This window comes from Falco cherrug (genome assembly GCF_023634085.1).
Source record: "Falco cherrug isolate bFalChe1 chromosome W unlocalized genomic scaffold, bFalChe1.pri SUPER_W_unloc_1, whole genome shotgun sequence".
Lineage (NCBI taxonomy): Eukaryota > Metazoa > Chordata > Aves > Falconiformes > Falconidae > Falco > Falco cherrug.
The window spans coordinates 7551236-7573255 of NW_026599288.1; the positions used below are offsets into that span (position 1 = coordinate 7551236).

Genomic DNA, 22020 nt, shown 5'->3' on the forward strand with positions numbered 1-22020 from the left:
GAGGGGTGCAGGGTCTGTGCTCTGTAAAAGGGACAGAGCAGGAGTGGGGTGGATTTGCCTCGTGCTGGCTGGGTTGGGGTGCTGCCCAGGGCTCCCCTACACTGGCATCCCAGGACCAGGCTGTTTCAGGGAGCGGTCTTGTTCCCCACTGTGCGTCTGTCTTGCCTGCCACTTAGGGATAAAATTCCAGGTAAATGTCAAGGAGAAAATTGCTGTACATGTAGGGTGGGTTGACCTTTCGGTAGGTTATGGTCAAGCATCTTTGCTAGGAAAAGCGCAGGGTGAAGCCGGTGATGGGCTGTCTCACCGCTCGCTTCGCTGTAGTGCAGCCAGAGACGGCAGAGCCTGCCTCCTGCCACACCATGGAGATTGTTTGCAAATGGTACCCAAACACTCCTGCACTCCTTTCCCCTCCGTCTGCCCATCACCTGCCCTGCCCCAGGGGTTAATATTTAGAAATAAAGTTTTTTGTGGTAGAGGTGGATGTGAAACTTCACTCAGTGCAGAAACCTTCCCATTTGCTCCCTGCAGCGAAGGCTGGCGGGGGAAGGACCGTGCAGACCCCGCTGCCTGTGAGAGGGAGTGTGCTGCTGCCCATGGGCATGCAGAGACCACCCCTCTCCTCACCACCCCCCGCCAGGTGCTGTGCCTGCTGGGAGGCCCAGCCCCAGCCCCCTGCCAGGCCCCCTGGTCCCATCCACCTGAGCCGAGCGGGATGGGGCAGGGGGAACACACAAGACCCTGGCTTGCCCCTCCTTTTGGTTTGTCCTTCTCGGTCTCTCCTTTTTATATTCCTCGTTTCACGTGTCTTGTGTTTTCTCTCCTCCATGCTATGGCAGTGGTGCTCCATGCTGATGAGACAGTGCGTGGTACAACCGCAGGCAGTCATTTTTCAGGTAATTTCTAGGGTACTGAACACCCGACTCTTGCTTTTTCACCTACTGAGCAGCAGGTCAGGCTTCCCGCTGCGCGGGGAGGGACCTCTGGCCATGTCCATCCATCCCGGGCTGCTCCTCGCTGGCGGCAGTGCCGGCTCACCGGTGGAGGAGCCAGATCTGAGACCCCTTTCTGCTGCCCCTGCTGAGTGGCTAGAGAGGCTTCTGGGGAGGGTCGGCAGGAGGGTCTCGATGGGCCCACGAGGTGAGGAGCTGCTCCATGAGTGCTGCCTCCCCCCCGGGGTTTCTTCCCCTCTTCTGGATGGGGTGACTGGAAGGATGAGCTCTGTCTGGGGGGAGCGGGAAGAGGGGATGCCGCTGTGCCCCTCGCGAGCAGGGGAACACCCGGTGCTGCAGACCCATGGCACCAGCGAGGGTTGCTGCTTCTTCTTGGGGTGCTGTGGTCTCCCAGTCCTGACGCGGGGGTGAGGAGGGCTGCAGACAGTGCCCACTGGTCAGTTCAGGGGGTAGAGACTCTTCCGCTCTGCACCCCTGGCTCCCCACTCTTTGGGGGCCAGAAGGTGCCTTCTGCTGGCCCTCACCTCCCTGCCACCCCTCACTGTTGGCGGTTGGCGCGTGGTTGCTGTGGCTGCTGGTGGCTGGTCACTGGTGGCTCCGCAGAGGGATGCAGGCAGAGTTTTGCCTTGGGAAGAGGGAAGCAGCTGGAAAATCCCTGAAAACCGCTATTCTAACCTCTGGGAAGAGAGGTGCAGCTCCTGTTTGCAGCAGGCTACTGTGACTAAAAAGTGGGAAGGGAGCCTAAATCTCTGTTTCCCATGCATCTTGTCTTCTGGAGCCCTGCAGCAGTGCTGCCCAGCTGTGGACCCTCCCTCCGCACTGTGCTGGGCAGCTGTATCACTTCTAGTCCCTACGGCCTGCAGAAGTGGTTCTGCTTTTTGGGGCCATACCGCTGCATGTGCCTTCATCTCCTGGTAGCGAGGTGACATGGATGAACACGGGGTACCACCATCCTGGCCCCTGGTTGGGTGTGCTACACCTTAATAGCTGCTTGTTTCTGTTACTGAAATGGGTCGGTCCCTCTGAGCTTGAAGGGCCAAGCTCATGGTTTATTGACATAGTGCTTCCAGCTCGTCGCAGTTGAGAAGTGAGACCTGGTCCTGCTTCCTCCTAGGTCAGTTCCTCGGACCCCAGAAGGGAAGCAAGCGGTGGTGTTTTAACATCTGCAGCCTGCTCCAGACTCCCATGTCTGGGGTTTGCAGGCAAGGGCTTGCACTGGTTCCAGCTGGATTTTTGCAAGGAGTGGCAGCCCTAAAAGCCATTTTGGACTGTGGGTGCAGATGTGCACGCCCTGCACCAGCCCCAAATGTCACCCAGCCTGCAGCACAGCTGCATGCTCCCTCCCAAATCACAAGTGAGCAGCTGCCCCTTCGTAAGCTGGAAGCCACATTCGCACCCTGCCTGTGGGGAGTGGTGGATTGGGGTGCTGCGGGAGGATACAAAGAGGTTTTCTAGTCTGGATACGGTGTGGTTACAGCTTTCTTACAGCAGCAGAGGTGACATCAGGCATCCTTCCCCAGGGAGTGGTGTGTGCTCTTCTCCAGGCATCAGAAATACTGAACAGCAGCACGAAAGGGCAGCGTTTTCCTTTGCCGTGCTACAGTCCCATCCCATGCCACTCGTGCATCGCCAGCTGTCCGGGATGTCTCTGCAGGGCTGCAGCCATGCTGTTCCTCCAGTGTCTTTCAGATCAGGGCTTGGGGGAGTGAAAAAACCCCCAGTGGTGCCACTGCATGTGTGTATACCCAGCACAGGGGGAAGGTGCAGCATGGAGTGGTGTGGGAAGGCTGAAAAACGCACCTTGGTAGGCCGCAGAATGAGAAGAAGGAGCTTTGGTTGCACTTGTGGGAAGGAGGAAGGCTGGGACCATTGCTGGCATCCTCCACAGCGGAGGGATGCTCCAAGGGCTGTCCTTTCCAAGGTGCAGCAGTGGGGCTGAAGCAGAGGCATGCGTGTCTTTGAGGCAGCGCTGGTAGGAAAGGGGCTGGGTGCACGAAGGCCAGGGCTGCATGGAGGCATGGGCGGCACCGGAGGGGGAAGAAGCTGGAGTGGCTGAGGAATAGGTCAAGTTTAATGCAAAGGTTGGGCAGGAGCATGGGGGAGATGGGTTGTGGCTGAGAAACCTTTGACCGAGAGGACCCTGTAGTGCTGACCTGTGGGCCGGGTGAAGGGACAGCATGGCCAGCAACTGGTCTGTGGCAAAATCTATTTGATGTGTTCATCTGCAAGAGGTTTGTATGGGGGATCCTTCGAGGTCACAGGGTGTACTCATGCCTCTCGCAGGTTGCATCTTCAGAAGAAGTATGTGTACGAACACAGGCCTGCTAATACAGGGTTATCCACGTAAATTAACTTCTGATGGAGTGAGAACTGAGCAACAGAGACACGAACTGATATGTCTGACCTGAAGTGCTGAGCTTGTGGCAAATACCAGATCGTGTGCTGGGAAGAGCGAGAAAGATGTGTTCACTCAGACCAGCTTTTCTTTCTTTAAATACCCAACAAGTTACGTTTTTTATTTGGTCACTCAAAAAAAATCAGGGAGTCTGGGGTTCCCCTACATTGCTTCAGTCTGCACAGCTTCTGAATTGACTTTGCAGAAATGCAATGGGCATCAGCCTGGGAGCGCTTGTTCTTCAGTTTGTCTGTTCCTGTTACTGTTCTTCACTCGAAGTCGTCATCCTCCAGTTGTTACAGGCAGGACTACAATCTCACAAATAAGGGATTAAAACGTAAAGCGCACACAGCAACAGGGAAGGGAGAACTTTGAAAGGAAGAAGCTTCCCAGTTTTGTGTGAACGATCCTGACAATAAGAAATCATGGAAAAAGGCAAATGAAGATGAGCTTTGTGCCATGTATACGGGAGTCTTTTTGAATGTATGGATTGGCCTCACCTGCTGTAGACTGCCAGATCTACCTGGACTTTTACAGGGTTATAGGACAAAACTAGTCTGATTTCTGAGGACCTGTGCTCACTTACTGTAGCTTCAGCTAATGAGATTAGAACATTCCCATGTGAGATGGGAGAGCATCCTTAAACCAGTCAGGTGATTTTAGTTTTAAGTAATTTGGACATAGAAACAGTTGGCTAAAAATCCATCCATAAGCAAGCAAACACTCATTTATGTGAACTTTGTTTCTTGTGAAATGATGAGGAAATGCAGCATTCCCAAAAAAAGGGGGGAAATGGGACACCCTGTTTCCAACTGCTCATTAGTGCATGTCTGTTCAGGTGCCACCCCTGAAATCGGGAGGTTTCAGGTTAACCGGCATGAACATTTTTTCTCTAACAAGCAAGTAACGTGCACTCAGCAGTTACAGCGCCCAGTTACACGACAAAACTTCCTCTTTAAGGAAAGCCTTGTTACTTGTTCATGAGTTTGGCTTTGGTTTTATAAAGAAAGCCCATTTTGGTGTTCTCTGAGAACATTGGTGTTAACCACAGACCCACTTATTGAGCATTTTGAATGTTTAACAGCCCTGTGTAAATGTGTGTCACCTTTAAAGCTGACTGAGCAAAGGATTTTTGAGTACTACATTGCATCTACTTTTTCTCATACGGGCAAAAGCTCTTGAATAGCAAATTTGTTATTGCTAAAATGCCTGTTGTTTCCTTTTCTAGGCAACTGAATACTCAGCCATGGCATCATTAGCTGGTGGATTAGATGATATGAAGGCAAATATAACCAGCCCTACTTCTGCAGATTTGGGAGCGAGCGTTCCTGGGCCTCAGTCATATCCTATTGTCGCAGGTAAGCAATTTTACAACGCTGATAGGTGGTGTGAAGTGTGCGAGTGTGCTTAGTGCAGCGTGATGCCCTTCAGGGAGGAGTTCTATCAGCTGCACAGTCGTTTGCTCAGACAGACTCTTTTTAAGTGTGAGTTCATACAGCTCTATTGCAAGTCAGGTGTATGGCCTGTATAAACTAGTAGCCTTCACTTGGAGCTGACAGATGAAGCATCCATCCCTCTTGTGCAGGAAGGGACAGGTGCCTCCACCCCAAACTTGCGTCCTGAGTACCAACATGGAACCAAAAAGTGAAATGCCTGCCTCTGCTTTTGGGCTTTGTTGCTTGTTTTTCATAAAAGTGCCCGGCATGTTTGGCTGGATAGGGTTTTTATGACAGTTCAAACTAGCCTGATTTTTTTTTTTTTTTTGCTTTTGATTCCTACAAATGATTGTGTTTTCTACCGTTTCTGGAACTGTAATTGTGCAGCAAGGCCAAGTGTTTAAATGAAAAGCAAAGGTGGTTTGTTCAAGGAGTGCAGCATCATCTGCATTTATTTAGCAGGCATAGGGTGAGAGTTAAGGCACAGCTAGAATTTGATGAATGCTTTGCTCACCTAGTTAGTTGGGACTGACCCCAGTGCTTGGAAGCAGATTACCCAAACGGTAAGAAAATCACAATGTTGTGTCCCAGATGAATTGTGGGAATTGGAAAAAAAGGATTTTAAAATTTAAGGATGTAGGTTTCACGTATGTGTTTACTTCCATCCTTGTGTCTAACCTGTGCAGATTTCATCGTTGGATTTTCTCCATTTTGCCCAAGATTGGATATACTGGTTTATTTTGTTGCTAAAAGGGAAGGTGATGCTGTTTTTAGTATAGTACTATCATACCTTGAAAGCTTTACAATCTCAGCTAGCAGGAGAGCAGTTTTCAAAATGAATGTTAGAAAATTGATGTAACCCAACATGGTGTCAGTCTTTGGCTCTTCTTGCCAAAATGTTAAGACTATTGAAGAGAAATCGGAGAATGAACCGTAAGGAAATAGATATTTTTACCTTGAAGTGGGAGGGCAGAGATGTCGAGAAATTACCTGTCTGGTACTGGGTGGATGGTTCAAGTGGTAGGCTCATAGACAAGAAAGGTGTCTAGGGGTGGCTGGATGGACAGAAAGAGGGATTTCTGGACATGTGTGGCTTATAACAGGTAGGGAGATAGAGCATAGTTACAGAGATAGGGAATATAGATACGTATATAGATACAGAAAGCACAAAATAGAATCTAAAAGAAATACAAAAGCAGGAAGACGTTTAGGGTCATAAGCCACCCATACAGCCTGTGAAAATTCAAAAGAAATGTCTTTCTAAGGCAAATTACTCTGTAATTGTTTGCTTTGGAGCTCCTTGCATCTTTCTTTGAAGCCTGAAGTGCTGCTCATTGCAAAAGACCTAGGCTGCTTCAGCACATCACAAGTGGCCTGTTGCCCTTTGTTCATCTTCTGGGTGTTTGTCTCTTGCTCATCTGAGTCTGTGGCCCTGTGATAAAGCTGATGTCCTGCCAGAGACATTTGTGCTCTGCTGATGAGCACAGCCCAGCAGCACCTTGGACTGCACAAGCGGATGCTGTGGGCATCACTTTCTGGGGTTCTCCCGGCTGGGAGCATGCACAGATCACAGTGCAGGATTGGAACTGATGGGAGCTGTGTCTTGAGGGAGAGGCAAAATAGCAAGAAATTGCTGAGCTGCATTATCCTGGGGTGAAAGTTAGGAAGGCAAGAAGATGATTGAGAAGCTGAATGCTTCCTCCTTTCCGTGTTCCTCTAAAGAACTGCATATCCAAGATCTGCATCTGGCCAAAACGAGGTTCAGCCAAGAGCTCTTGTTTTGCAACAGTGCTCATTCTTTTTTGCTGGTTTAAGCACTTGTGCTTCTTATGTGACTACTTCCTTAGACTTCGGTGAGGTGACGGATCACATTCGTTAGAGCAAAACTGACTACAAAAGTGACGCTGTGGAGCTCAGTATAGGTTTTGCATAGGTTCTCCCTGTGATACTACCTACACTTTAGCAAAAGTTCCAAGTGTTCGATTTACTAGGGCTCTTCGAAAACATGGAGCAGACTTTATGAGTAGCAAGTCTAGAAAAAACCTGCCATTGGTCTTAAATGTGACACGGTGAGAGCTATAACAGAACACGTTTTTCAAGGCAGTAGGTATTTATATCTTTGATTTGATATTGCTGTAGAGTTTTCGAACGCCTGCATTCATAAAACAGATTTACACGAGAATATCAAAACCCTTTTAAAACCTATGCCTTTTGATGTATTTTCGGAGGACACTGACTGTGTTCTTCACTTTTCATGCCATAACACCCATAGCAACTCTTTAGTGCTGCTTGTGCTCTGGGAACGCCCAGGAGCCCCCGGCGTGATCTGGGCCCCAGGGTGCTGGGCACACACTATTTGTCCGTGTCATGCTTCCTACCCCGCGGCTTTCCTTAGGAGCTGAGGGGGTGTGCAGACCATCAAGGGCAGGAAACTTTTAGCAGCAAGCCGTATTTTATCATGTGCAAAGCATGTAAGAGACGGCACGCTAGGTGATGCACTTCTCGCCATAGAACCGGACGGACTTCTATCCAGAACGAACTCGTTTTTTCCGTCATGCCTCTTTTCTGACCCTGTTCCCTTGGTGGGACGGGGGATTTGGAAGAGGAGATGCATTTATTGACCCTTTTTCCTGTGTAACCAAGAGGTGCATATTGCTACAGGCCTTTCACCTGTAGTATCACTGAAAATCAGGAGCTGGGCAGTGATGCATGACAGTGGTTATGAGTGCGAGGTCCAGCAAACATTTGCTAACACTTCACACGCTCCTCCTGCTGGGAACTGTGTTGTTGCCTGTGGTCTAACCAAAGGTGTGGTAAAATCCAGTGGTTTAGTGTTCTTAAACCAGCGCTGGGTTGGGCGGGTGGGAGTAGATGGTAGGTAAGGAAGGCAACACCTGGAAGAAGGTTAGCTTTTTATCAGCCCAGCTTTGGTGGGCAGGCACTGACTGATAAGAGAAGTCCTGCCAGAGTTAGGTCCTGAACCTCAGCCCCTTGTCTGGCAGGCGGGAGCCTGAGCATCCATGATAGCATTTCTTCTGTGAACTGCTCCTCAGTTGGAGGAGGGATGGCCAACTTAAACTCCAGTCTTTTCTTGAGATTCATGAAGTTGGGTTGCTTTTAATTTCTGCACCCTTTTTGGAGGTTTCCATTATTCCTCACTCCATGCACTCTGTCCCATAGTGCATCCAGGCAAACTCAGAGCTGGGGACTGAAAGCCTTGGGGGACGACTTGTTTCAGTCATGCTACGTAGTGTATTTCCAACTGTCACAGTGAGGGGAGACTGGATAAAGCTCTGCAAAATGTCTGTGTCTGGTGGCTACCAGCCTCTACTGGCTTCAGAGGCTGACCTTGACTTCTCAGTTGACATTCCAGATCATAAACACTTTCGTAACAGCTTCACTGTAATGAGACCAAGAGCTGCTCAAAACACTGGCAAGCGAGGCGTAGTATCCAGAATGGTTTGTTGGTGGGAAATGTCATTTGTATCAGGAACTCTGCCAGTGTGTGTGAAGCAGAGCTGTGAACGTGTGGTTGTGTGACAGAGTGGGGCTGTTGGTGGGTGTAGGGAGGAAAAACCTTTTAGAGGCAGAGAACTTGAAATATGACATAGAGAAGTTGGAGCCAAGAACACTTAGGTCCTTTTGATAGCTGGTATCTGCTGTTCAAGCTTAATCAGTTTTTATGAGAAATTGTGGAGACTTTCTGGGCTGCCCTGCCGTATGCGAAGAAACCAAAGTCTAGTTCATCTTGTTAGCCTTAAGTCTGTAAGAGAGATTGTAAAAGAATTTAATGCAAATAAAGGTAAGAATGGAGGTCTTAAGGGAATTATTATCACGGTCTTCCATTGTTCTTGTTGCTGGGCTCTGGTGTGGGTGGCAAAGCAATGTTGAGGGTCGACATGCAAAAGAGCCTCTGTGCAGTTGTTGGTAGAAAGTGTTTCTATTTCTTAGCAAGCTGGTAGATCAAAACATTTGGAATATTTCTTGAAGGTGAAAGAATTGCTTAAATACTGGCAATTGTGCCAGTACTCGCTGCTAGAATACGCCTAAGGCGAAATTTAGTTACAATTTTTGGTACCGCTTCATCCACCAGCTCCAGCTAAACCTCTGATTAGAGAACCACTCGATTTCTCTGCATCATTTTTGTGCCACATTAAATATTAAGCTTTTTAAAAAAACAACCTTCCCTTACTGTTTGCTGCCACAGTCCATAAGTGCTCTCTCCATTTACAAGCCGATGACATGTGCCCAGCTCATTGCTGCTGTAGTCAGCAGTTTCCAAGCATCCCGTGATTGTTACTAATTACCTGCAGGTGCGTTTTCCCTGCTCCAGCTTGCTGATTTCAGCGTGGTCGGTATCACTTTGAGAGGACAAAGTCATGCTAAATTGACACCTTTGCGTGGCTCTCCGACACGGCGCTGAGGGCAGATTGACAAACCTGTGGGCAGCCCTGGCTGCGGCTGGCTGCAGAGTCAGTTTGCATTAGCAGAGCCAGCAGCAGCTGTCGGCCAGCCTTGCACAGCAGCCAGAGAAGCACGTTTCACCGGAGCAGGTGATCTGACGCGAACTCTGTATCGCTCTGTTAAAAGAAGCGGCGCAGAGCAAAGCGTTGGCAGCGGGCTTTGCTTTTGTTCCTCTGGCAAGTGTTGGGAGTGGCGGAGCCTGGTCCCCTCCCATGCTGGGGCATCTCCGTCATCCCTTGCTCACCCGCTGTTCCTCATTGCTGCCAGGGCACTCGCAGTGCATTTTGCAGCTTACACACCCGTGCAGGGAGAGGCTGAGGCTCTGCCAAATACGGGCAGGTTATTCTTCATCCTCTGCACTCAGCCTTGTAACCACGCCACACGAGGTGTGTTACCTTACGTGCTCCTTCACGAGGTCGGCCCTGGAGATGGTGCTCCTGTAGGGCCAAGTGCCTTGGCTTTTCCTGCACATTTCATGTTCCCATCAAAAAGGTGAGAAGAAACAGAATGAAACCAGGAGCAGGGTCAGTTTGTCATCTGGAGGGATGGGGAAGGAGGGACATTCTCAGTGGCTGTCACCTTAAGTTACCTGCTCTGGCTTGCATTGCTGGGCTCAGCCACTGGACATAATGGATCCCAGACTTCAGGCTGAACTGAACGTAGAGCAGGTGGGGCAAATGCATCTGGCTGAGCAGATTCCTCCACTCCTGGAAAGATCAGGTTGACTTTTTCCTCAGTGTGGATGCATCCAGCACCTTAGGTGCAGTGTATTATGCCCGGTAATTTCTTCACAGAAGGCACGGGTTTCTGGCTAATGCAGGCAACAGCAGTATGTTTAACCATCCATGTTCCTGCATATTCTCTGTATTTTACATATGTGCAAGGCCAGGCTGGATGTGGCTTTGAGCAACCTGGTCTAGTGGAAGATGTCCTTGCCCATGGCAGCGGGGGTGGATCTGGCTGCTCTTTAAGGTCCCTTCCAACCCAAACCACTCGATGGTTCTATGATGATTTGATGATTCTATGGTATTTTGTCAAGTTTGTGTAAGTTAGGAAAATGAAAATGCTGAAATCAGATAAAAGATGAGCTGTTTCTTGCTACTGTTCTGCTGTAATGCACGGTCCTCAGCTAGCCTCTCAGCATGTTTTTTCTTAGGAGTGCTCAGTCTGTTTCCTGACATCATCCTGCTTTGTTCCTTCCGTTGTGCTGTGACTGCTATTTGTGAGCTGCTGTTTCGCCGGGTTTTGTTGAATGGCAGATACTGTTGGTCACTTCCGAAGCTAAGCATGAGGTGGTGGCACTGCAGTCCTTGCAGTCCTCGATTAGGCAGGGTCAAGGCCTTTTTGAGCTGATGCTAAGGAGGGGTCTTTTGCAAGGGGCAGGACTGGAGTGCACCAAAGAGAAAGCAAGAGTGGGAGCAGCTGGCAGGTGCAGCAGTTTGTGCAGAAGGATGCAGAGAAGGGGGCCAGAAACTTCGTATGCATGCTTGGAAGTGGTGATGGCGTGCCCTGCGAGAGTTTGGAGTGTTTGGACTTAGGAAGGGGAGGTTCACAGAGGGAGCCTTCCGTGTGCATCAGTACGTGATGGAGGGCGAGCAAAGCAAATGGAAGCAAACTCTTCTTGATGGTGCACAGTGACTGGGCAGAAGGCCACAGGCGCAAACTGAAACATGGAAAACTCCTCTTACACATGAGAAGAAACCTTTCTTCCGTGAGGGTGGTCAAACACTGGCACAGGTTGCTCGGAGAGGCTGTGGAGCATCCATCCTTGGAGATGTGCAAAACCTGATTTGACATGGTCCTGGTGACCCTGCTCTGAGCAAGAGGGTTGGACTAGATGAACTCCAGAGCTGCGTTCTAACCTCAGAAACTCTTTCTGTGAGAGGCACGGTGCTTCCATATTGCTGGGTAGGAGCTGTGTGTCATCGTTTCTTTGGTGGCATTGTGCCCAGGTGGTTCTAGACCGTCTGCAGTCTATGGAGCTGGGACCACTGGTACCTTCTGAGGGTCTGCCTGTAGTGGGATGTGCCTGAAAGTGGAGTAGGTGGGGGAGGAAAGTTTCTCGTCCATTTATTTTGCTCTATCTGTACATGTGTTTAACAGAACATTCTTTAGATACCACAAAACATGGAAGAAAGGATGGATATTTTGCTGGTTTCATTTCATTTGGGATTTTTGGTGGTTGTTCCCCCCACCCCCCGCTCCCCCTGCCCTCTTTTTTTTTTTTTTTTTTTTTCCCCTGTTCTTCCTCATCCCTGGCTCTCTACCCACCCAGCAAATATACCAGCTCGTGAAAGCTTTCCCTGGGATCCTTGACCTGACTGGATCTCTCTGATGAACGCTGTAAAGGCTGTGTCCCTCTGGGAATGGCTGAGAGAGTGTCAGGAGAAGAGGGGAGATCGGCGCTGTTTACGTGGCTTGGAATCTGGCCTATTTATTTTTGTGGCTTTGGATATTAAGTGTCTGAGGGGCGCGCTAGGGAAACCAAGAGTTTAGTCTTAGTAAGAAGCTGCAGGCGTGGTGTGTGGTGAGGTGTGTGTGTGTCTAGGTAGAGTATTTAATCAGTGTGGATAGTTAAGGTGGGAAACTGTCATGGGCTGAACCCTTTGGTGAAGGTCCACGTAGATCCTGAGGGAAGATGCTGCCCTCCTCAGCCGTGGCTTGGCAGGATTCTTGGGTGCTCGTCCCAGATCAAAACCAAGTCACCGCTTCTTTCGAAGTTTTACCTTCTCTTTGTTATTGCCAAGCTGAAGGCAGATGTTTAACTGATAAGCAGTGCTCTTCTGGTGCTGGAAGGAGCTAAGAAAGGGCTGCTTCTTTCGGCGTAGGCCTCGTTTGATCTGCCTTTCATGGACCAGTTTTGATGGTGATCTGAGACAACCAAGTACTTTTTTGTGTGCAATAGAAACAATAACCTGAAGCTCAGGAGCAAAAATAAGATTCCCAGTACATGCCTTTGAGGAATGTGCAGTGAAACAGGACTTTTCACTTTTACTTGCATGCCTGATGATCACTGTGAAGACAGCTATTTTAGAGATGAAGAAATGTAGTACAGGGTCAATGTTTCTTTCATCTGAAGTCCAAAAGTGCCTTAATAATGCTGGGAAATGCATTGTGAAATCTGCCATTGGCGATTCCTGGGGGAAAAAGAGGATGTTTATTTTATTTGTTTATTGCTGTGTATATATATATATATATGTATTCTTGCTGTATATATATATATATAGTGTATATACATAGTGAAAAAAAAATTAAAAAATGAAGCCATCTGGTTGATTCTGCAGTTGTGGTTTGTTTATTGTTGTGAAGTTCCAGGTCTTGCTGACCACAATGAAAGAACCTGGTTTCATTAGGAAACCCTATTTGACCCTTAAATGCATTTGCTACTTTGCATTTTCAGAATGATGTGGCAGGGGACTCTCTTCACTGATTCCTCACCATTTTATGAGGTCAGTGGCTGGTCATCCCTAGAGCAAGATCTCCAGGTGGAAAGGAGAGTGCACCTGCAGGACATGACTTATTCCATGCATTTTTGGATATAAAATTAGGGATCTGCATCAGAGGGTACCTGTTTCTTTCCAAGGACTGTTGAGGGAGCAATGAGCACTTAGCTTAAGCCAGACAGACCCGCATGGGTGGGATGGACCTGCCCCACAGAGGGGAAGGAGGGTTGGATGAAAGTCCTGGAGGGAATCGTTATCCGGGTGATGTTTGCTGAAATATGGGTCAGCAACAGTTTTACAGCTGTGTTTTCACTAGCTGAATGAAAGGATTTTGATTATTTTTGTTTCCAAGTAAACAGTATTTGCAATTTTTTAATGAAAAGTAGTTTCAAAGTGAACAGTGTATACTACCAGTTCGAACTGTCTGAAATAGAGAGTAATGTAACATTTTCAGAATTCCTTCTTCCTTTTTCCCTCTCTTTTTTCCATAAAATCCACACAGTCTTGAAGAAAGTAAAGAAAGGGTTTGGTTTTGTTGGAATTGCTTTTTCTTCTGGAAAAATGCTTTGTTAAATTTTTTGTTGGCTAATCATAATAGCAATAACAAAAGGTCTTCTGAGGCTGTTATGTTTTGGTCATATAATCTCTTTACGTGGAAATGTTGTTCAGTGTTTAAACATTATCACCAAATTATACTTTTAATTTCTGTGGGTCTGTTTTGAAGTGCAAATTGGTGTTGGTAGATGGCTGGTTTCTAGTGCAGCATAATGCTAGATTTACAGCTTAGTCTCTACATTTAATAGATAAAAGTGCAGATGCATTTTCCAATAATCTATTCGTCACTCCCCATAGGGCCTGTCATGTTAAAGACTTGAAAAAAGGCCACATAAAGTCCCGTGGAAAGGCAGCCAATCTGAAAAACAAAAGTGTCATTTTTAATGATAGGACAGAGTCTAACTGAAAACACCATTGAATTTTTCCATTTTTATGAATTCTTATCTTGCCATTAAAAAAGAACAAGCGCATTTGAGAAAGCAAACGAGGCCACTTGTACCCCACTAAGACCCAAGCTATTAACTGCCTCTTTTGATGATGTACAGCCTGACTCTGTTGGGAGTTTGGCTGTGGATTTAAATGTTGAATTTAACTATGGTAAACATGTTTTGGTGCAAAGCATGTATAATAACAATTTGCATTTACATAGCATCTTTTACTTAAGGACTTTGCTATCTCTAATTAATTAAATCTGTTTCCCCCTGCCCCTAATACCACTGTGGTATGGATAATAAATACAATTTCAAATCGAGCAGCCGTGGCAGGAGGATTAAGACAAGAGGGTTCTGGTACCCCCGTGCTGGTCCTGATTGTGGCGGGGCTGGGGTTTGCTGTGCAAACACACCGAGCAGCCTCGTCTGGTGCTCACCCCCTCTGAAACACTCAGATAAGATCTGGACATCAAACCCACTGAGCACAGGTGGGTAGAAAATGCCCTGCCAGCTCCACCTGCGGCATCTCCCACTGGTGTGTGTGGGTCCTGGGGATACTCACCCACAGCTGTGCCGCCACCACCACGGCAGCCAGGGCTTTGGGTGCACGGAGCCGGCGGGGTGGCTCGCCGCCTCATTGCCTTGCTGCTTTTTAGGGCGTTAATGGCCAATTCAGGCCACAGGCAGCATTTTTCCTTGCCAGAGAAATGCTGTAAATCTGTCATAGATTTCCAAATAGGAAATTAAGAAGAAAAAAAAAGAAAAAGGAAAAAAAAGAGAAAGCAAACCACTCCAGTTAGCATAAATGCTTCCAGATTATTTTTTTTTTTTGGCCTGCAACAACAGCAAAACATCTGAGAGTGTCTGCGCAAGGCACCAGAATGATATTTCGAGGTGGGCAGAGCAATGTGTTGGTTTCTGTGCATATGCACGAACAAAAATAAAATCTAGTGGCAGTCTGAGTCAGGCTACAGATACATACCGTTTCTAGGATGAGGTAATTGGTTTGATGACAGTGGTTGAAGATACCTCCAAACTTGCTGCACCACCTTAGCTGGCCAAATATGAGTCACTTCTCATCTGATACCAAACCAGCTGGGAGATTCTGAATTGTCAGAGGGGCAGTTTGGGAAGTGAGCAGAGGGAATAGTAAACCAGAGACAATTTGGGGGCTGTGTGCACTGCCAGGTGATGGAGAGCGTGCCACGAGGATTCTTGCTGTCTGCTATCAGCTCCCACTGTCAAACTGTCACTTAGAAATCATGTCTTTTCTTTTTTTGGAAATCTCAGAAGAGAAACTTAGGAAGACTCAAGAAAGAAAAGCTGCAAAATATAAAGTGTCCAAAACTGCATGAACAGCAAGCCTGGTGGGTGATGCTACCTCCAGGTGCTGAGCAGCTTCCTGAAAGGCTTGGCTCCGAGGAGGGGCCCTCAAGGAGGCAGGCTCCCCAACTTCATGCCGTGGTCTCCAGGAGGCCAGCAGAGACAGCTTGGGTGTAGAGCCAGGACGGGGAATGAGTTGGTGCTGCCGGAGCTCTTCACAGCTCCATGCCACCGACAGCTCCTTGCTGTTCCCAGTCAGGAACTGGCAAAAGTGCCCATTGCTGAACCAGAGGAGAGGAAGCCAAAGGGCCTGGATGTTTTAGTAATGTTGCAGCATGTTTTGGGAGAAGGGGAATGTCTTCTGTTGCAGGGGAGGAAGGAAAGCTCTTGCTCATTTTTCCTACTCTCTGTGTTGAAAGAGCTCTTCCTGTGGTTCTGGCCCTGGAAAACACTGTGTAATCTATGAATAGAGATTTTATAAACCCATTTGGACCTTTTTTTATAGTGGACCATTGTTTCTTTATGACTTTGTATTACATGGGGCCAAAAATGTGTGAATTTCAGGTTTTGAAGTAATCTCTCGTAAAAATGTTGAACTGTAATAAAAAAAAAACCAAACAACAGAAAATACATAAAGCAAAATGCAGTGGAAAAAAGAAAATGTCACTGGCATTTCTTCAGAGTACAGGGTGCCTGGTTTTGAGCTGCTTGATGAAACTGGAACATCTACCAACAGCGAGGAATATCACTTGTGGAAATCCCACGAGAATCAGCAGGGACAGGGACTGCCTGTGCTGCCAGGGACTTGACACCTGACTTGTGATTTTTCCGTAGGTACGGCTGAAAAGTGAATACAGTGAGGGCGTGGAAGGAGGATCCGTGTCCCACTGGAGTTTTTCTTCTTTTCATCCTACATTCTTTGCAACAATTTAAATTCTTTGAGCTCAGCCCTGTGAGGACAATGTATCTTTTCTGAGCTAACTCCTAAAATAAGGCTTGTGCATCAGCAGTGTCGCTCTAAAGAGGGGGGGATATATGTGGGTTATCCCCTACCCAGCAGATTTCATTTCTGGTAGCTGTGGATCCAGACTTGGTGGCCTCACCAGAGGTGAGCATCCTCTGTGGGAAGGCTGGTCCTGGACCATCGGGGCTTGAGGATCTTCAGGTGAATGAAGGGTTTGGAAGTTTGAGGTGGGAAGCCATCAGATGCTGCTGCAGTTGCAATAATTGCGAAGTCTGTAAGAGAAGTGTGGGAGGTTGGGGGATGTGGATGAGGCTCCCTTTGTCAGCAGATCTGTTTCTTGGTGCTGAACAGAGGGCTTGCTTCTGCTCCTTCTGTCCTTAGTAGTATTGTAATCAGGATGGAATATGGACACAAACTGTTCCCAGGCACTGATGTAGACTTGAACAGGTGTGGTAGCAGTTTGCTGCGGAGCAAAATCGTGCCCTGTGCTGCCTGACCTGGCTTGGTCCCATGGTGGTCACCCAAGCTTGCGAGACAGGCACTGGATCAGAACTAAGTGAAGCTAGGACTTCACCCAGCCTAGCCTGGGTGGCAGAGCTTTGTCCGGACCCTGAGCTGGCTGAGGAGCATTGCCCTGTGTTGCCCTGCCGATCTCTCCCTGTGGAGCTGCACTGGCCGCTCCCCAGCAAGCAAGGGGCAGACACACGTGAACCAGCGATCACTGGTGATAAACTGTGTGCCAGGGATGCGTGGGACGAGTGTCACGTATGTCACACACCATACATACACGCGTGGTGTGCAGGGGTGCAGAGCCGTACTTCTGCTCTGCATGCCCTTGCCTATGGCTGTGGAGGTCACACCAGAAGATGCTCCACGCACCTCCCATGTCCTGCCCCAGAGCACCTCCATGGTTTCATCCACCCTGGAGTAGCCCGTGTTCACTCTGGAGTCAAACATTTGTGCAACCACCTCAGCATCGCCAAGCCCAGCTGCTTTCCCCAGTGCACAGGGGGTGCTAGCTGCTGCCATGGCTTCTTGCTGTGAGGATGCACAAGGCTGCAAGAGGCTCGTCAGGTCTTGCAGAGGTGTGCAGAGGTGGGATCACCACCTCACAGCCAGGCACACTGTTGTCCATTGTGTAAGAGTTCATTGCTGCTTAACAGGCTTGGGGCTGCACTGCTGCAGGCGGCTTTGTGCAGCTCACTGCTCAGGAGACAAATTTTGTCCGTGTTTTGTACTGGGTGTTTACCATCTGCAAGTCTCACCAGCCCAGGTTTTAATGAGGGAATCTTTTTAAGTTCATAGAATCACAGGATGGTATGGGTTTGAAGGGACCTTAAAGACCATCTAGTTCCAGTCCCTCTGCCACGGGCGGGGACACCTTCCACCAGCCCAGGTTGCTCCCAGCCCCGTCCAGCCTGGCCTTGAGCCCCCCCAGGGATGGGGCACCCACAGCTGCTCCGGGCAGCCTGGGCCAGCGCCTCACCACCCTCACAGTAAAGAATTTCTTCCTGATATCTAATCTACATCAGTCCTCTTTTCATTTAAAACCGTTAGCCCTTGTCCTATCGCTGTGTGCCCCTGTAAAGTTCTTAAGATAAGAGCGGGATATTGGTGGGCCCTTCTGTGACATGGATGAAGTCACTCTGTGATGCTCCTTGGGTGTGTTATGAGTGATGGCTTTGGTACTGAAGCAGCGGTGGCCTCATCGGTGTCTTTGAGCGTGGTGCGGACTCTGAGGAGCAGGAGGTGGCCCTGTGAGCCCTGACAGGTATGCCTGTGCTGAGCACTGCGCTGCCTTTCATCTCCGTCCACCAATGGGCTCATCCGCTTCTGGAAATGGACCCATCACCCATTCCCCGGGGGAGCTGCCTCCCCAGCCGCTCAGTTCCCTGTGGTGGGCAGTGGTGCCTGTCTCTGTGCTTGGCCCCTTGGAGTGATGCTCTGGTGCGTCGCATCATCTGAGGGTTCATAGACAGCAGGGTTACCTCTCTGCTTTCATCTGCAAGGTGTTGCCCGCAGACCCTCATTGAAGTGCTCCCTTTCTTCAGCTACTCTGAGAGGTCCCCTGGCTGCAGCAGACCTCAGGGGTGTGTGTGGGGTGTGTGTGTGTGGGGGGGCTGCACACCAGCCCCATCCTGCTGCGGGAATGCACGATGAACCTGCAGCCCTTGTGGCAGGGAAGGCACCATGACTGCTGCGAGACGGTGCTACAGGGCAGCGTCAGACCCTGGCACTCCTCACCCTTCCTCTGGCCCGGCTCTGGACCCAGCACCTCAGTTGTAGGCAGCGGGGACTGGCGGTGGCACCATGCAGGGGGCTGGAAAGGGGTAGCATAGCACTCGCTCACCCTTCCAGGACACGGTCCTGGCTTCTCCTCCCCCGTGGCCCCCTTGGGGTGGTGGGGATGCCCCGCAGCTTCGCTCAGCATCACACATGCCCTGTGGAGAGCCAGGCAGCTTTGCCCCATCATCAGAAGCACTGTCCTGAAGGGACTCTTTTCTCTGACCTTTGTAATTATTCCTGTCCAATCTTTCTTCGTGTTTTCTTTTAATTATTTTTCCCTTTCTTTTCTCCCTCTCTTTCCCCGCCCCCTAAAACTCTACCACTCCTCTCCAGTGTATTAAGGATGTGAGTGAAATTGATGGCTGGAACGTCTCAAGCCTTTATGATGATGAATGACTTTCACTGCCAAAGCTTTTATTGTCTGTGATTTGGGAAGAAGGGGAGCTGATTTATTGTGGCCGACTGTCACGCCATTTAATACAGTTATAAATCCTGACGCCGTGACGGGCGCTGTCGGCCAGAGACCTCCTCCGGCCACTCTCCCACCTTGCTTTTGTCTCCCCGCTTGCTGTCCTCAGTGGTGCTTCTGGGAGGGGAGCAGGCAGGGAGGAAAGGTGAACCTGGAGCTGCCACGTTGGAGGGTGGTGGCCAAGGGCTGGGCAAACCCTGAGCATCTCACCTAGAGACAGGCAGGCTGTGCAGCCCCCGGCTCTCATGGCGGGTGGAGATGCCCAACAGCCCAGCCCAGGGCACCATTGCAGCATCCCCCGGTCTGGGGGGCCAGCGCTGGTGGGGCTGCTCTGGTCCTGCTTCAACGTGGCAGGAGGGGAATCTCCCACTGGGACTTGGGAGCAAAATCCAGTTCCACATCTCGTTCTGTCCTCTGGTCAGAACTCACTGGACGACACTTTCCGTAAAGTAATCTGTACGCTTATTGTTTTCTGAACTACCTGGTGCATCAGTTGAGCTACACATCTGGCTACATTTACGGGAGATGCTATCTACCCACCGGGCAGCTAAGGAAGGACGTGGGACTTGGGAGTATGAACTCGGTCCTGCTGCTTCACAGGGCAGATGAAAAATCAATTGTGTCTTAAAGCGATTTCAAATGAGGTGTGCCAGGTTCTTTCAACTAAAGAGAATAAAATATTGTGATTTTAAAAATTAGAAGTATTTTGATGGAAAAATACTGCAACACAAGTATGTCATTTCCACAGCTTCACTTCTTCAATCACAGTATCCAGGTAAAACGCCTGATTTCATCTTTCCATCTTATTCCAGGATAAAAATAGTGTTATTGAAATATCAGAAAAAAACACACTTGTGTTGTTGATCTGGACTTTGTTGAGCCCTAATTAAGATGTTAAAATCTAGGGTGTAAATATTTCTCTTGTGAGGAGCAGAAAACTGCTGATGACATTAGCAATGATCCTTAGATTGGAAATGTCTCCATCTCAGATTAATTCCACATGCAGATCATAAATATTGATTCTTGTGAGATGGAAGATTTCAGCATGGGTTTAACCACTCTGCAAAACAGGCCTGTGAAAGCTGTTGTTTGGGTGGGTTTTTTTTCCCCCTCTGTGCTTATCTATCAAGCCAAATAACTGATTAGCAATATACTCCCTTCTTCCCATTCCTGGATGTGCTGCTGAGCTAACAGGGTTGTGCCCACTGTGTCAGTGCTCGCAGGGCTCCCGGGCACCGAGAAGTGTCTGTCTGTCTGGCAGCGGATGCGACAGTGAAGCCGTGGCTTGTCTGGCATCTCGCTGAGCTTTGGCAGTCCCCAGTATCCTGCTGCCATCGGGTGTTCCCAGCTGCAGTGGTGCCCTGGGCCAGGCTGGATGTGCCATGGCCCCGAGCGATGGTGAGACCTGCCAGCACATCACCCGTCTTTGCGGTGGGCATTGGTTTCAAGGGTCTGGCCTGGGGCAAGCAGGATTTGCACTGAGGCATAGCTCCTGGGTTTCTCCTGCTCTTACTGCTCCCAAAAGCCCTGTGGATGTCACTGCTGTCCTTTGCAAGGTGACTGGAAACCCGTGTCCTTCTCTTTCACCTGCTCACTTGGCTGGGTTCCTCCAGGCTGCTGCTGGACCACTGGCCTACTCTCCCGTGCCAGGCTGGGGAGCACAGAGCCCCTTCCCCCACAGTACTGCCCCAGCCCAGTGGGTCATGACAAGGACCCAGGGCCCTGCAGACCACCAGCAAAGGCTTGCCCGGCTTCTGGGACTGTCTACGGAGCCCCACGCACAGCCCTTGGACCTGGGCTGGCCAGAGGAGGTGGGCTGCCCTGCCTGCTGCCACTGGGGATGCTCTGGAACATGGGTACCAGCTGGCTTGTTTCGGGCAGGTGGCTCATGTCACAGCCTGGCATCCCCCAGGTAGCAGCAGCCCTGCTGCCGGTGGGGGCAGTACCAGGTGGCAGCAGGCAGTGGTGGCCACCACTGTCCTGCTCCTCAGGGAGCGGCAGTGGCAGCAGATGCTGGTGGAGATGCTGTCACCGTGCCTTTCCTGAAGCACTACTGCGGTGCCAGGGAAGGTTCTGGAGATGGCTGTTGGCTGCACTGCCCAGTAGTGGGTAAGGGAGCTGCCCGTGTGCTGTTCCACCTGAATTGCCTATGGACAGCAGGGTCTTCTGGCCAGGTCTCCGAAGTAAATCTGGCAGGTCCTCGCCCTAAAGGATGCTGTCCCTCGTGAGCAGCTCTGCCATCCTCAGGGCAGCTCCTGGCCTGAGCAAAGGCTTTTGACCCAAGCATTACATTGGAGGACACGAGGTATACGGGACCCCCCACCCTCCTCAGGGCTCAGGGCTGGCTCTGACGTGCGTGTCCTTTTTTGTTCACTGCTAAATACTTGCTAAATGGGCTTAACGTGAAAACATGCTGGGTTTTCATTTCTTGAAGAGGGCTAAGTTAGAGGCCAGCCACCTCTCCCCATACATTAGTTTTCAGGAGCATCCATGGCTCCACAGCGAAATGCTACCAATGCCCTTGTTTTCATCCCGTAGCTCCTAGCATTTTTTTCTTGTCGCTCCAGTGGCTGGACCCCTGTTACAGCTAGAGGAGTCTGTCGTTCTTCATAAACTGGTCCTAGTTTTCTAGTCCTCTTGGTTGCAAAAAAAAGGCTAGAAAATAGCTTCTGGGCGTATGCAAAAATCCAATCACTGGAAAAGAAACAAAAGGGAAAAATACTTTATTTAAATTTCTTGTGATAACTCAGTTCCACTTGCTATTTTGGTAGCGCATTGAACAGCTAGCCCTGAATTTGCAAGGACAGGGATCCCTCGGACCACAAACTTTTTGAGCTGCAGATCTTGGTCATCTTGCAGCTTTCCAGCAGCATAGCGATTACAGTAGAGACAGTCTCACAGAGCCTGCTGTGCTGCTCTTACTAGAAGTATTGCTGTGCTGCAGAAAGGAAACAACAATAAAGGGAATATGTTGCTTCTGCATGCGTTAAGAGCACTGATCAAACCACATGAGATCCCATTTCAGACATAATGTGCATTGGAGGGCAAAATTAGATTGAGAAGTAAATGGAGCCTAAAATTTCCATAGCTTTATTCGTCAGAAAGCTGTTTCATTGCGTGGTTTAATTCTCCTAGTTTTTTTCATTCATTGCATGTAGTGTGCTAGCTGGAGTACATTTTAGAAATAATGGGATGAAAAAAAACCCGTCTTTAATTTGGCAGTGGTTGTGAGGTGTGTAAGGGCTGTTCAGACCTGAGATGCAACGGGATATGAAATGCAGAAGCATGTTGCATGGCAGCA

General features: G+C 49.3%; 1 protein-coding gene across 5 annotated transcripts in view; it reads left to right on the forward strand.

Moving 5' to 3' along the window:
* Nucleotides 1-22020, forward strand: part of PAX5 (paired box 5) — a 151214-nt gene that overhangs the window by 68041 nt on the left and 61153 nt on the right. For 3 of the 5 annotated variants that reach the window (XM_055700252.1, XM_055700251.1, XM_055700253.1), the window contains 2 exons: nucleotides 840-896; nucleotides 4577-4706. In XM_055700252.1, the coding sequence (XP_055556227.1) occupies nucleotides 840-896; nucleotides 4577-4706 (187 nt within the window). The remainder of the gene's footprint in view (nucleotides 1-839; nucleotides 897-4576; nucleotides 4707-22020) is intronic. The other 2 variants (XM_055700255.1, XM_055700254.1) reach the window with 1 other exon arrangement.